Here is a 16,223-nt window from a genome sequence, read left to right on the forward strand (position 1 = left end):
CATCTCCATCATACAACAACAGCCCTTCATCACCTTTCTTTCCCCTGGCTTTTGTAGATCACAACCTTCACATTCTTCCGCATCTTTCCCCTCCTTTCCATACCTTTTATACCATATGTCACCTCCATCACAAGTCAAATTCTCCCTCTTTCCATCTCCTTTCTTGAGGCTTAAACAACCACCGCTCCTCTTTTCAGCACCTATCACTCTCTCATCTCTTGGAGATCCCTTCACATCATGAAGATCAAGGTTGAGACCTGCACGACCCAGGTATGGAATTCCTCTGTTTATTTCCATATTCAGGTATGGAATTCCCTGATTTATTTCCGTTATAACTTATAAGTTAAAACCCATCTACATCAGCCAGTGTTGGCCCGTTACCCGTCTAACTATTACTTTATTTGCCCTAATCAGCCCCTTTTTATCATCCCTAACCATCACCTCACACTTACCCTTGCCCTCATCCAACAATCGCTCCTACTACTTGCTGTTTATTTTGTTATAGGAATGTATAATTGCTGTTTATTTAAATTAGAACCTATTTTACACTACAGTTCGCAGGAAAGTCAGTTGTGAACCCTAGGTTTGAGCCATAAGCCCAAAAACACATTGAACAGACGATTAATGGTTCCATCAATGAGTCATTTCTTGTTGCTTGGGAACCATTGGCTATAAATAGATAGTCATCATCCATTTTCAGGCCACATATTGAACGGTATCTGGCGTGACTATTGGTCCATTTGCCCATCCATGGCGGAGCTGTTCACCTGTCTCACCAGAGTTCCAATCACTAAACACGCCACTTAAGTAGGCCCACAAGCCACTCAAAACCAAAATGGTCCTTCAAAGAATGACAATATGCCACAAAATTTCAAAAGAAACATGATTTAAACGAGAAGTTATATATAGAACAGAAAGTACAGAGAGAAAAATAGAACAGAAAGTATACTGTTTGAGTTACCCTTATTGACAACTTTTCAAACAGGCAGTGAGTCCATGTGAGCTCTGAATGGACTAACAAACTCATGTAACATAACCTTCCTACGCTATCATGAAGACAACACTGCGAAAATATCGAATGGATGCTGACAAAACTGATACCAAATATTTTCCAAAGCATGAATAGCAGTGGAAAAGAAGCTTTCCGTACGTTCATCAACCAACAATTTACAGCTCCATGCAGACAACATTCTTGTAGTGCATTCAGCCATACAACGACTCCAGTGCAAGTCCTACTAAAGACCCTCTGCTCATACATTCTCCATTCATACTAGGTCATCAGAAAAGTTAGTCGCCAGATCCCAGTAGTGTCCGACACCAGCATCAGAGAAAACTTTCCGAGCAGCACTTTCAGTTCTACATTGATGAACGAGAAATCTATTGAAACTTGGTTTTGCAATGCTGCCTTGCCACACTAGCACACATTTGTTAATGGGGGCGGCTTCATTTTCAGCTTCCTCTTCTTCATTTGCCACAGCAGCTGCCCAGTTGATCCGCTTAAGCATTAGCTTTCCGTACCTTTTAATAGGTTTGCTACCACCTTCTACAACCACAACACTGATGACATCTGATATAACCACACAACCTGTCAATCGGTTCTCTTGGGCATTCACATCAACCTTAAAGCGTGTTTGTGGGTGGGATAGGTCATTAATCTTATAAACAGAAACTAAGGTCTCCAGCGTATTTGGGTCATCAAAGAGCTTCCTCTCTTTCTTCTCACGACGCTCTGATGGGGTGAGCTTGCGTGCAATGTTTCTATCAACATGGGCCTGTTCACGCTCGGCAGCAGCACTCCGAATCTCCATTTCGAGCCTTGTTGGATCTTGAGTAGCTTCAGAACCAAGTACTTTCATAAGGTTGCTCATCTTGATCTTTGCCTTTGGAGGTTCTATCAAGCCTTGTCTTATCATCTCCTGCCTGTCTTTTTCCTTAGCAAGGCGTCGTTGTGTACGTAATTTCTTCTGCTCCTTTTTTGTTAGCTTCAGAGGTTGTGAAGGTGGTGGGGCAGGCTCAGCAGGGGGCTCAATTGGAAGAGGGTGTTCTACATAAATTGTGATTTTATCCATCTTAATTTTATCTTCAGTGATGTTATCCTCAGTCACATCACTGTAGGTGCCAGAAAGCAAAAGAGGCGCATCCCTGATTTTGCATATGGAAGGTTAGAAAAGCATCTATAAGAGCATCTAAATTAAACAAGTATATTAAGGGAAAAAAAATGAATTAGAAGTTATTCGAGAAAAAACTCAAGTTTTCTGAGGTGTTTCAAAGCTTTAGGTTTTATAGAATTATAACCCCATTATAGCGGAATGGAGCAAGATTTATCTGTCAGTGGAGCAAATCGGGTGCCGTTGGGATCTAAACAGACAGGATTTGGAGGTCTTCGGCAAGATTTATCTCTCAGTGGAGCTCAGGGGAACGGGGCTAATAGGAACGAAAACACTCAACTTCGAGTTCAAGATGGTCAAAATCGAGATCTGGGGAGGACGGCCAGGAAAGATTGGAGATGTATGAGTTGTAGATATCTAAACTTCAAATGGAGGACAAAATGCCGATGGTGTGAGCATGGCCATCTGATAAATAATCCCTCTTTGGCGGCTCCTAAGCCTAGTGGAGATCCATCAAAGGAAGAGGGATTTTAGTCGGACTCGGGGGTGACCTTTACTAGCATGGAGAGTGGAGTTCCTCTGTTATCAATTTCCGGTAAGGAAATAGAGAAAAGGAGAGTTCTCTTGAAAGCATGTCTGATAGGAAGAACGATGGCGAAGGAATGGAGTGTCGAGGAACTTTGTAAATGGGCTAGACAAAGCTGGGCCATTCCATCTTTAGCGACTCCTAGTATTTTGGCCAAGAATGAATTTCCTTTTTATGTTTGACAGTGTAGAACTAGCTCAACAAGTCCTAAACATGGGAGCTGATGCTTGTGGTGACCACCTATCCTCTCTCAACCAATGGGACTCGGAGTATCTTCAGGGTGCGGAGGTGTTCTGGGTTAAGTTCTATGGCCTTTGGCCTCTTCATGTGTGGGCAACCTCTACTGTAGAAGCTCTGGGGAGATGTCTAGGATCGGTGTTGGAAATAAGAAAGGAACAAAGCGGTGGCCAGAGCATGGAATATGCAGCGGCGAAAATTCTTGCTCCAAAATGGAAGCTGCGAACACCTTTCCTTCGTCTCCGTGTAGAAAACTCTTTCTTTATGATCGGAGTGGACATTCAGGAAGAATCTTCGTGGCTAGAAGGGAGGTTTCATGGAGATTCGCCGGTTTGCCCGGCGGTGGCGATAGATATCCGTCGGAAAGACTCAGAGTTGTCAAGTTCCGGTCTCAACGGTCAATTTCTCACCAACAGGTGTCAAGGCGGGCCAAAGCATAGGGATGGGGAAAGGAAGAGAGTGGCCCACTGTCAGGGACACAGTCCTCAGTAATGACAGCAGGGTGGACTTTTCTAATTTCAAATTCAAAATCTCCCCCCCCCCCCCCCCCCCCCCAACCAGGTACTCTAATGAGATGGCAGCTGGAGAGAAACAAAGGCAAGGAAAAAATTCGAAAGGGTTGGCAGAAAAAGTTAAGCGGGCACATGGAATCCTTAGAAGCAGTGCAGGTGGTCCCACTTTCAAGAAAATGGCATTTTAGGAAAAATCGTCTATTAGACGAGTCTGGAGACAAAAAGGTGAGTCACCTTCGCCTGTCCAGTTAAAGGAGCACAATCCAAAAAATAAAAAAACTCAAGTCTCTCGTTAAAATCTCATCCCGGGCCGTGGAAAGAGTTCATCCGTTGAACCTCCCTCCACAACCTGTTGTCGCATTTAACTAATCAAATCCTCCCCGATTGGGAGTCTAATCCTCGCTCCCAATGAGGATGGGGTTTTGGAACATTAGGGGATTGGGGGAAGATAAAAAGATTCGCCTTGTGAAAGATTTTGTTTACCAGCGAAAATTAGATTTGGTGGCTATCACGGAATCGAAAATAATGGGGGTTACTGACCAATTAATTAACAAGTTATGGGACCGAAACCATAGGGAATGGGTTGCATTGCCATCAGTAGGGACTGCCGGGGGAATTATAGTGATATGGAAGGAATGAAAATTTGTCCAATCTCTCCCTATGCTATCGTGTGGAACATCTGGAAGGAGCGGAATAGGCGAATCTTTTAGGACCAAGGGAGATCGGTGGGATGGATTGCTATGGATATGAAGGTGGAACTGATTTCATGGGCAGGGAATAAAAGGAAATTACCATATGGGGTGGGGGATTTGATACGGAATTGGTGAGCAATAATTTGAGAGAAGACAATCCAAACCAAACCTAAACCGAAATGGATTGCTCCGCCTGTGGGATGGCTCAAACTCAACTTTGACGGAAGCTCTATGAGTAATCCTGGCAGGGGAGGGATTGGAGGCCTAATTAGAGATATCAACAAAACAATCATTATGTCCTATTCTGGCCCAGGGGGCCAGTGTGATGCAAATGAGGCAGAATCAAAGCTCTACTATTCGGACTACGTGGGCTTATGAGAAAAACTTGAGGTTTCTGATAGTGGAGGAGGATTCAACGAATGATGTTGGATGGGCCTCGGGTAGTTCGCCGGGTCTGTGGCACCTTCAGAATATAATAGCCGAAGTGCTTGATCCTATAAGGGTCTTGCAACCAAAATTTGAACACCGGAGAAGAACAACTAATGAGGAGGCGGATGTTCTTGCCAAAACAGGGGTGCTAAAGGAGGAGACCATAGTTAACACAATCCTAGTTAGTTCAGCTGGTTGAAAATTGTATTGGGGTTACATTTTTATTTACCAACCTTGGTGTACTCGGATTTATCCGCTTTTTTTTTTTTTGAAAGATGACGACTTCATTGATATTAGAAAAGCATTGGGGACCAGGAGTCCCAACCTGCATTACAAAATATCAATAAAAATGAACAGGATACCCAGAACCAGATGAGGTAAACCTAATGGAACAAATTTCCTACCAAACGATTAAATATTCCCTACCACTCCATTGTTACCTTGTTCTTTTTCCTTTCTTTCTTTTTCTTCTTTTTCTCTATTTCTTCTTTTATCTTACCACTTCAATATACAAAAGCGGATTTATCCGCTTTTGTATATTGGCGGGGACATGTCCCACCCATTACTTAATAAAATGTCAACTTTCAAAAAAAATAAAAATGAATTGCATACCACCACTCGGTATCAGGAATTGGGTCCTTCTGTTTTTCTTTGGTGACAACTCTTTCAGAAACCTCTATCAAATTTGGGTTGATATCGGGCTCGGCCTTTGCCTTTGCAAGCTGTGCCTGCTTCGTCCTTAACTCTTTTGCTTGTGCTTCCCCAAATTGACTCTGTAAACTCAAAGGCGCATAATCAGGGGAGGGAGGGAAGTAATTAGCTATGGAGCAGAAAACAAAAGGCTCCTCGAATATGCATTACCTTAAATTTAATTATCTCTGCATCTTTCGACCATTTTCCTTCCTCTACAAACTGAAATGACATCCTCTTGGGCCTCAGAAGCTTCGTTTTATTGATGCCCATTCTTGCATCAAAATGCGGATTGGATTCTGTATCAGTATCCAGTTCTGGTCTAAGTATTTGGAATGCTTCTTTTTTCTGTTTGTTAATGTTGACCTGGTATTAACAGACAAACCACAAAAAAGATAACCTCAGTAATGAACAAAAAGCTAGAAATGGCAAGAAACATAATGACACAAACAAACCTTTAAGGTGCTAAGGTTCGTGAGCTTAGGCATATTGACTACATTTCCATGTTCATCAATTTCTCTACCAAGTGCATCTAAACGCAGAACAGGAGCTTTGGCTGGTTTCTGTTGCCCAATTACATCTGATGCCATCTGTCCGGGAAACATATTTATAAGAGGAGCAAACTCTGGGTCCTGGTGGAATCCCATCTTGGCGGCAAGTTCCTGGGCTCGTTTTACGGCTTCAATACTTGGAATAGTTGTGAGCCCAGAGAGGGCAGCCATGCCACCAGCAGGTGGCTTTACGGATGCAGCGCCTACAACAGGTACATTCATTGTGCTCGATGTTGCCGGAAGAGGGGCTGCCAAAGCAGCTGTTACAGTTGCTTGAGATCTATAATGCGTACCTATGTTTGATGAAGGTTTAGCTCCCCCCTCGTTTGCCACCATGGTAACATCTGAGCTTGAGCTAGCAGATTTGTTCAACTGCAGAACATTAAAAACAAAGAGCATGTCCTTGGTCATTTACAAAAAAAGAGAAGCATAAATTAACTATGCAAAGTTCAAAGCATTGTGCCTAGATTAGTTTTAAAAAAAACTTCACTGAATAACTTACCAGAGGAATTTTCTTCAACTTTTCAGACAATTCCTTCTGCATTTGTAAAGCTTTCTTAGCTTTAGCTAAAGCATCTAGAGACAAACTTCCAGTTTTGCCGGCGGCTGAAGTTCTTGCCCCATCTGTACTGGATTTTTCAGGAACCTCATGAGACCTGATAACACTAACTCCCTTATTTTCATTGGTGGTAGAAATTGAAGATACCTTAGTAGGAAGGAGATACTTGGACGTAGAAGATGTCTCAAGGACATGCCTTGATGAATGAAGTGGTTCCAGGGCAGCACCCTGTAAAATAAGAAATACAGCCATGTGTCAAAAAAAACCCCCTCATATACACAGTGATCTTATACAACTTATTGGCGTACATCTTTATAAATTATAGACTGATAATCACATGCATATCAAGTTGTGTATCCGTAGAAATACAAAGTCAAAGTTCAAGTACAAATGGTGATATCTGATATATGGAGTAACACACAAGGAAATGCTTTACAAAAGGCAACAGCCTATTTGGACTTATAAATTGAATGCGAAGAGTCATATAAGGCGAAAATAATAGCTAATATCACAAATGCAATGCAATGCAAGTGACATCCCATTTATGTTTCGCATAGTGCATAGCAGAATGTAAAAGATAAAATGGACTCCTTTTAACATTGCAAACAGTAAATGCCAATGAATATGAATACAGGCGCGTGTTTAAAGCACGCCCGGCACGCATATAAAAGTGCGCATGTGCTTGTGCATCCCCTGGGGACATGCACACCCAACGAAGGCAGACCAAGGCCTCTAAAATTTGCCCAACAAGGAAATTCCCGCAATCACCGTTTTAGGCTCAGTGAAACCAGCCAAAATGGCATTGCGGCCTGTATGATGACCTTGAATTTTATTTATTTATTTGGGGATAGTTGACAATAATTTAATAGAAGATGAAAAGGGAAATGTGCATGAAACATGAGAAGAGTAGAAGACAATGAAACTTTTACACACGGGGAGGAGAAACCCCTAAAGAAGAAAGTCTCCACTCTCCATACTCCGATTCGCTAGGATACTAGATTTCTAGTTGTATGTTTTGCCTTCTATGGAATTACAAAAAAGGAAACTTACAATGAGTAGCAAAAGTCATGGATATTCTCCAACAGCTAGATGATATCAACAAACTTGGTCAATCCCGGGTTGCTCAATGAATTGCCATTCAGAGAATTACTTAAGCTAATAAAAAGTCAGAGAATGAGCCTAACAAGGTCCTGCCTCCTACAAATGAACATCTCTAGTAGAGGAAGGCTTTGGCTTCTTTCTTTTTTTTGAAAATTGACATATTTTCATTGATACCATGGAAGTTACATTGGGGACCAGGAGTCCCAACTGTCATTACAAAGTATCAATTAAGGCTATTCAGGGCATACCCTGAATCATGACTCCTTAAGCGAAAGACCATGGTCTCTCAAGCTATCAGGAATTTACTTCCTACCTTTAGCACACCTGAAATTTGACTTTATATGGGCCAGTTCCTCCCACTATTTCACCCACCTATCTACAATATTGTGTTAAAAACTATTGACAAGCTAAAACATTACTTCGTAAGTACTACAAATTTAACCCCAAAATCCAAAATCCCAAAAAAACCAAAAAGTACCATTCTGTTCAAAATCCAAAATTAAGATTCCCCAAAAACTAAAATCTTTTATGCACCAACCAATCACATCAGAGAACACTTTCTTAATTTTCAACGCTATTCTGCAGCCTCTTATCCTTAGAGAAAAAAAAATGATTGCAAACTCCGGTGTAGGGACTTCCTCCACCGGATCCTCCAGAGTAGCAATTAGATCCTCCAACCTACTGATGCAGAGAATTCGGTCGGCCTCCCACCCAATTCGACACATACTATCTTCGAATTTCAATTTGTCCTTGAAAAACTGAAGCTTATAAACCGGTACACATATTCTTGATATTTCAAGTGCCAGCCAAAGAAAATAACTCCTCCACATTTGGCTTTTTTTATTATAGCAAAAGCCACATCAACTTTAGATCTCCACATATGACACCGTGGTTTTAAATTTCGACCGAAATCCGAAACTTTGGACTAAAATTTCGGATTTCGGTCAGCACCGAAACTGAAATGGCTAATACCCAAAACGTTACACTTTTTCGGCCAAAATTTCAGTCGAATTTCTGTTTTCCCGGACGAAATTTTAGGAAATTCAGCCCAAAAAACTTGTTTTTTAATTAAATAATATTTTCCAGAAATTTTGGCCAAAATTACCAAAATTTATGTAATTTCGGCCAAAATTTTGTATAAAATAAAATATTACTACTTCGGTTGAAATTTTGTATTAAATAAAATATTACTTTTTATGATTTTGGCCGAAATTTTGGTTTCGGCAAGGGTCGAAATGCATACCGAAACCGAAATTTAAAACCATGAATGCCACCAATGCCAAATGGGAAGCGAAATCCCATAAAGTTATTAATAGGATACAGAACTTTTATTTCAAAAAAGAAAAAGAAAAAAGGATACAGAACACTCGTGCAAGGGTTTAATGTCTAACCAACTTAGTTTGTTCCTTGGTGCATGGTGTGAGGCACACCCAAGAACACAGTTAATCATTCGTGCCGCTTCAGCGCTAACGGAGGGACGATGCTCGCCCACCTGCACCTTGTGCCTAGGCACATCCATGGCAACCACCTTAGATAGGCCATCAACTTAAATGGTTTGAATGAGCTTGGTTTGATGAAGGGGAGAAATGAAGAAGATAAGAAAAGGAGAAGAGGAAGAGATGAACCGGAAGACAAAGTTAAACTGTAAATGCTAACGAGAGAAAAGACCCACTTTGCCTTACATTAGCATAGACAACATATTACAATGACTACAATATCCTTAATGAGAGTGCAACACTAAAAAAGATAATAAAAACTAGTATGCACCACAAATCGCTATATACGATGAACAACACTCCCCCTCAAGCTGAAGAATGCAGATCAGACAAACCCAGCTTGACACAAGTATCCTAAAGAAGAGCAGGCCTTAATAAAAAATATCAAGCAATTAATGACATGAGGGAACATGATGAATCTCCAAAGAGCCATCTCGGAGCATCTATCAAACAAACTGCATATCAACGTCAATGCGTTTGGATTGCTCATATAGGACAGAGTCAAAAGTAATTTAGAATGGTTTATTATCACAATGAGGATCCATAGGACCATCAGCAGTAAATCCCAGCTGAGAGATCAAAGAGTGAAGCCAAAGAATCTCACAAGCGTCATGGGAGAAAGCCATTTACTCCGCTTAGCACTAGAGAGAAACAATTGATTGTTTCTTGCTCTTCCATGCAACCAGATTCCCCCCGAGAAGGCACATTATCCAAAAATGGAATGGCGATCGGTGGTGGATCCTGCATAGTATGCACCAGTGCAGCAAGAGATAAAATGAAAATGACAGCAATACACCAATCCATAACCAGGGATGGACTTGATATAGCGAAGGATCGGATGAGCGGCATGATGTGGAGCGGAAGCGGAGCTCAAGCTCAGATCCAGATCGGCATGCTTTCATACCAAGTCTGATGTGGAGCGGAAGAGGAACTCAAGCTCAATTCTGGTATTGGCATGCTAAAATACCAATTTTTATGTAGAGCGACAGTGGTGGAACAAGTTCAGTTCAGATCGGCAGTGTAAGATCTGATGTAATCTCAGCTCCGGTTCAGATGCAACTGCCTTGATTCATTTTTTTTAATGACACGTGCACCTGCCTTGATTCATACCCCAAGAGACTGCGTACAATTCAATTTTGGATTGAATATTTCCCCACTATTCACGGTTTCACGTGAACCAGATCTGATTCAATGCTGAATCAGTTCCCAAATTGAGCTGTGCTGAAAGTCAAAGCTCATTGTTTCAGGCCTGATCCAAAATTGTCTGAACTGGATCATCAATATAAAATTGGATTCTGAATTTAATGATTATAGATTAATAGATCTAAGCTGCAATTGTTCAACGACAACAACATAGAATTATACCAGATCTTCTAACCAGTCCGTTATGTAATTACCAGTTGGAGTTGCAGGGTTACATTGAACGAATAGAACTGATTGCATAGGACTGCTGGTTCCTAACTCTACTATCTGTTCCCATAGGACAGCTGGTTCCTAACTCTGCTACTCACATTTTCTCCCTCACAATAACGGGGCTGAATGAATCTAAACAGTTCATGTTTCAGTTCATACAGAAATGAACTGACTGAAAGAATAAGCACATCATGTTTCAGAGAACAGCTCAGTCCAAGTTCGGAAGTCTCAGAAGCAGAAAACCTTCTGACTGCTCACAGTTTTGCTTTGGAACTGACTTTGAAATTGATTTGTGGTTTACCATGGCAGATTCACTCTATTCAGTTCAATCCAAAGGTGGGGAATAAACGGGCCAAAACTCATAAACCTCAGCCCGATCTGGAATTAAAGAACAAGCAGACATTGCAGGAAATCTGCAGATGCTGCAGCGGACGAATGTCTACTTTTTTTTTCCCTGAGTGGTAACAGATTTCATTGAACAGAGGGAAGACTGAGAAAGTCACTCGAGAGTACAGAGAGAACAAAAATAGGAAAAACAGACAAAACAAGCATGACCAAGAGGCCAATCAAGGAGGTAAGAAATCGAACAACTCTAAATTCTGCATATGTATGCTCTCCCTAGCTAGATTGTCAGCGATCTCATTTGCGGATCTCCACACATGCGCATAAGTGCCTTCTGTTCTATCCTTGATCTCGTCAAAGAACCGAGCGAATCTCCAAGGAGGCACCAGTGAGCCCCTTAGCCACCTTATAACATTGAGCGAGTCCCCTTCTACAATGGTTTGGGACATGCTATCTTTGTCCAGCACCTTAAAGCTTGATCTAGGTTTTAAATTTCGGTTTCGGTGTCGGTTTCGGTCACCACCAAACCAAAACGTTTCGGTTTCGGGCCGAAATTTCGGCCAAAATCATGTAAAAATATGATTATGATTTCGTTTTTTGTTTTTAATTTCGACCAAAATGTCTAAAATTTCGGCGATTTCAGTGCAAAATTTGGCTATTCCGGTGAATATTTCATAAATTTCGGTGGGAATTATAACATTTTGGTGGATCTTTTAAAATTTTCGGTGGATCTATTTAAATTTGCAATGAAAATTTTGTAAAAAAGGGTAAAAACTTGAAATTTCGGTGACATTTCGGCAAAAGCTTGGAATTTCGGTGAAATTTTGCCTCTAAAATCTAGTAAAGAAACGACTTCGTGCAAATTTCGTTTCGGCAGAAATTTAATACCATGACCTTGATAAACCGCCGTAACCTCTACTTCACTGGCATCAGCTGACCCAATAGGACATGAGTAGGACCATATAACCTCCCCCGATGAATCCCTTATAGGACATGAGTAGGAGCTTATAACAACCCCAATACCTGCAGGCCCGGGATTCCCCAGACTAGAACCATCAAAATTTAACTTCGACATACTAATGGGGGGAGTTGCCAATGCTGAACCACCAAGGGGGTTATCCTTACTATTGCATATCACACTCTAACCCTCCCATAACTCATAAGCCGGGACAAAGCGAATAGAGGGAAAGACTTAACCCAAGCAATAGTTAAAGCTATAACCTTGGTGACAAGAAAATAGGATGATTTTGCTATTCCTTCAAAAACTCTGTCATTTCTTTCTTTCCACAATACCCACAAAATAGCCAAAAAGGATAGCGATCAAAGCACCTTTCCCTTTTTTCTCCATGGAACCAAACACGAACATGTAGTAATTCTTGAAGGTTAGAGGGGTAGACCCAGTCAATACCAAACTTGGACAAAATACCACCCCATACCTCCTTGGCAACTCTACAACAGATCAAGATATGGTCCATTGTCTCACCTGCCACAATGCATAATGCAAAATGGTTTACAATCAGCATATTTCAATCCTTGTGAAAGTCCACTATGAATCCGACCGCGAAGAGCCGCCCAACTGAAAGTGCACACCCTTGGAGGCGCATGGATTTTCCAAACTTTTGCTTCAATGGGAGATGCAAGACAAGGAACCAATTGATTGTAAAAAGACTTAACAGTAAAAACACTGGTAGAATCCCAGATCCATTCTTTTGTTAGTCCTAGAAGAGCTAATGTACACATCTTCAAGCATCTAAAGAAATCTGTCAACCGACGGCATTTCTCTATTGAAAAAGTTTCTCCTGAAGACAGGCTTCCATATTACCCTTTCTCCTGATCTCTCAAAACAATATTTCACCAAGGCATCCTTATCTGCTGCTACAGCAAATAAATCAGGGAATAAATCTTTTGAAGTCTGAGAGGAACACCAACACATGTTCCAGAAAGTAATTCTGTCACCCGAGTGTACTCTAAATCTGAGGTCACGATCAAAATTGTGGTCCATACGCATAATGTCTCGCCAAACTGTAACCCTGGGTTTTCTAAAGCAATTCATAGCTTTCCAATTGCCAGTCTGACCCATATTTATCAACTATTACTCTAGCCCATAACTGTGTTTGCTCCTCACCAAACTTCCGCAACCACTTCCCAAGAGGGAATTATTGACTTGCTTTTATCTTCCTTATACTAACGCTGCCTCCTTTTAAAGCTTTGCACCACATCTTCCCAACTTACATCCGAGCTCCCACCCAAAGGAATCTCCTCAGAATCTGTTCAATTCGGTTTACGACACTCAGAGGGCATTTAAACAATGATAATTAGAAGCATGATTTTAAATTTCGACCGAAATCCGGAATTTCGGATTTCGGTGGAGACCGACACCGAAATTGACCAAAACCGAAACGGTCATTTATTTCGGCCGAAATTTCGGTTTTTCCGAAATTTGACCAAAAAATTTTTGTTTTTTTAATATTAATTTAATATTTTACAGAATTTTCGGTAATTTCGGCCAAAATTTAATATTAAATAAAATAATCATTTCGGGTTATGTACCAGATTTCGACCGAAATTTCAGTTGAAATTCCTTAGTCCGAAACCGGTACCGAAACCGAAATTTTAAACCTTGATTAGAAGATTGGAATATTTGCCAAAACAGCCTTGATAGGCGTGATTCTGCCTCCCCTCAAGACCAGGTTCCTTTTACAAGTGTCTAGACTCCTTTCTATTCTTTCCACTATGGGATCCCAAGCTACTTTTTTTGTCTCCCAACCCCTAAGGGAAGACTCGAATACGTCGTGGGAAATTTCTCCAAAGGGCAGCCCAAAAGGTTGGTTAGGCCCATCGCATGTATTCACAGCATACAACCTAGATTTTAAAAGATCGGATCTTTGACCTGTAATGAGCTCGTAACACCTTAAAATCGCCTTCAGATTCATAATCTTCAAGGCATGAGGGGGGCTAAATAATAAAGTGCCGTCAGTGAACTATAGATGCGAGACCTCAACCCCATTTTGACCAAACTTGACCCCATTAACCAATCTCATTGATCTACCTTTCACCATGAGCAAGCTCAAAGTATCGGCCACAATAACAAAGAGGAAAGGAGATAAAGGATCCCATGACGTAGACCCCTCGAAGATTTAAAGAAGCCTTTAGGTGAGCCATTAACGAGATTTTAGAACCAAGCCAAAGACACGCAACACCTAATCCATCCGCGTCATCTAGATCCAAAACCAATCTTCCCAACAAGATGATCCAGAGTCCAGACATTACCATTCAACTCTGTCATACGCTTTTTCCATATCTAACTTGCAAATTACGCCACCGATACTAGTTTTTGCCAACAAGTACACAGCATCATAAGCTACCAGAGAGCAATCCAATATATGCTTCTGACTAACAAACGCCCTTCGATAATTAGAGATAATGAGAGGAAGTACCACTTTAATCACTTGGCTAAGACTTTTGCCAAAACTTTGTAAAGACAACCCACCAAACTGATAGGTCTAAAGTCTGAGATCTTCACTGCCCCTTTTACTTTAGGAATCAAGGCAATAAAAGTCGCACCGGTACCCCTATACAACTCCATCCATTCATGGAACTCCTGAAAGAATCTCATGACATCCATCTTGACAAAGCCCCAACAACATTGAAAGAAAGCAAGATAGAAACCATCAAGAGGAGGAGTTTTATCACGGCCCAGAGAAAAAACTCCCTTCTCCACCACTTCTTCTATAAAGGGCTTCTTAAGAGCCACTCTATGACGCTATCTAGAACTTTAAAATCCACCTCTTCTAATAAAGGGCGCAAAATCCCCTCCGAAGAGTAAAGCGATCTGTAAAATTTCAAGACTTCCTTGATGATATCTTCTTTATTATACAAGATGCTTCCATTGATCTCAAAATCATCAATTCTATTCCTCCTAGCACTAGCAAAACTGTGGAAGTACGCATTTTTTTATCACCCTCCTTTGACCATTTGGCCCTCAATTTTTGCCTCCATGAAATTTCCTCCTACAGCAGTAATCGTTTATGCTCTTCTTTAAATTTCCCCATGTCTGTCCCGTCTTCCTCATAAGCTAGTCCGGCCTCCTCGGCCACGGAGATTTCCTTAAGTTTATTCTTCAGCCATGACTTTCTTTTCGAAGCTGATGCATATCTGATTGAATTCCACTCTTTTAGCTTCTTCATTACATATCGAAGTTTCTCCCTAATCACTAGATCAGCCGCCCTCTTTACTTTGTGTGACCATTCCCCCATCATCTCTTCCAACTTTGGAGATTCAACCCATGCCAATTCAAACCCGAAAGGGCAAGGGCCCCAAGATTCTAAATGCAGGGCCAGCAATAAGGGACAGTGATCAAAGACTGAATGAACAAGCACTTTCTGGCATAGGTCAGGGAAAAAGGAAATCCACCCAGGGCAGAAAGAAAGCGGTCAATGCGACTTCTACTTGAATTTCTGGCCTAGGTAAATTGCGCCCTCGTCAAAGAGTTATCAATCAACTGATTGTCTGCAATGACGTTTGAAAAAGCCACCATATTTTGAGTCGCCCCACACCCCATCCTCTCTTCAATGGATCTGATTTCATTAAAATCACCCCCAAGGCACCAGGGATAACATCTTCTCCTGACCTCCACAAGCTCCTCCCACAAAAATCTTTTTTCTTCCCTAGCTGATGGGCCATATACACTGGAGAAGGTCACCATTATCTGCGTAGTACAATCGAAACCGAATATTTACTTACACAGGAATCTTGAATCTCCCAATTCAACTGATCCCAAGTAATTAAAATACCTCCTGCTACCCCAACTGCATCCAATGTCATGAAATTCCAATGAGCTTTACCACCAAGACCTTCGATAGTAACTCTATTCACTGACCCCAATTTAGTTTCTTGTACACACAGGTTGTCTGGCTCTGGCTTATTAACTCTTTAACTTGCGCCTTCTTGTCTAAAATCCCCAAACCGGTAACATTCCAGGCTAGTATCGTCATGGATAACTTGGTGAAAAGAATTCTCTTTCCAGGGCCACCTTGCCTAACCACCCCCCCCAACACACACACACACTGCATTCTGCTTATTGATCCTCCACAGTTCACATCCGATTTAACCTTTGCTAGTTCGCATAACACTTTCCTGATACCCTCCAGACTCGATGGATCCAAGAAACTTCGCTGATCTAATTCCCTTCTTTCTGCTGCCCTTGAACATGTTCCTCAAATCAACCTCCAGGCCTATGTATATCAGCCCCGGAGCCCTGCTCGTGGAGATAATATGGTTCACAAAGACCTCTAAAATTTCCATTTTTGGATATTCCCAAGAGATGGGCTCTATATTATCCTCTTCGCAAATAACCAACACTAGACTGTTCTTATCTGACCCTTCCCCTAACCAAAGTCTTTTACTAATTCATTTTCCAGCCTGCAACTTTCGGTGCCATTCCTCTGAGTAGGACAAAATAGCGGGAGATCGGGGATATCTACTGTGGGGGTACTGATTTCAAGGAA

General features: G+C 41.4%; 1 protein-coding gene across 3 annotated transcripts in view; it reads right to left on the minus strand.

Annotated features, from left to right (window-relative positions):
• Positions 1-869: 869 nt before the first annotated feature.
• Positions 870-16,223, minus strand: part of LOC143859735 (protein RDM16-like) — a 46,862-nt gene continuing 31,508 nt past the window's right edge. The window contains exons 2-7 of one of the 3 annotated variants that reach the window (XM_077370391.1): positions 6,512-6,592; positions 6,308-6,434; positions 5,710-6,177; positions 5,426-5,620; positions 5,177-5,337; positions 870-2,142 (exon numbers count right to left, since the gene is read on the minus strand). In XM_077370391.1, coding sequence (XP_077226506.1) covers positions 1,266-2,142; positions 5,177-5,337; positions 5,426-5,620; positions 5,710-6,177; positions 6,308-6,434; positions 6,512-6,592 — 1,909 coding nt within the window. In that variant the 3' untranslated portion in view covers positions 870-1,265. Of the gene's footprint in view, positions 2,143-5,176; positions 5,338-5,425; positions 5,621-5,709; positions 6,178-6,307; positions 6,593-16,223 lie in introns of all 3 variants that reach the window. The other 2 variants (XM_077370392.1, XM_077370390.1) reach the window with 2 other exon arrangements.

The sequence above is a fragment of the Tasmannia lanceolata genome, unplaced genomic scaffold, assembly GCF_043159265.1.
Source record: "Tasmannia lanceolata isolate RefF3 unplaced genomic scaffold, GAP_Taslan_0.1 ptg000036l, whole genome shotgun sequence".
Lineage (NCBI taxonomy): Eukaryota > Viridiplantae > Streptophyta > Magnoliopsida > Canellales > Winteraceae > Tasmannia > Tasmannia lanceolata.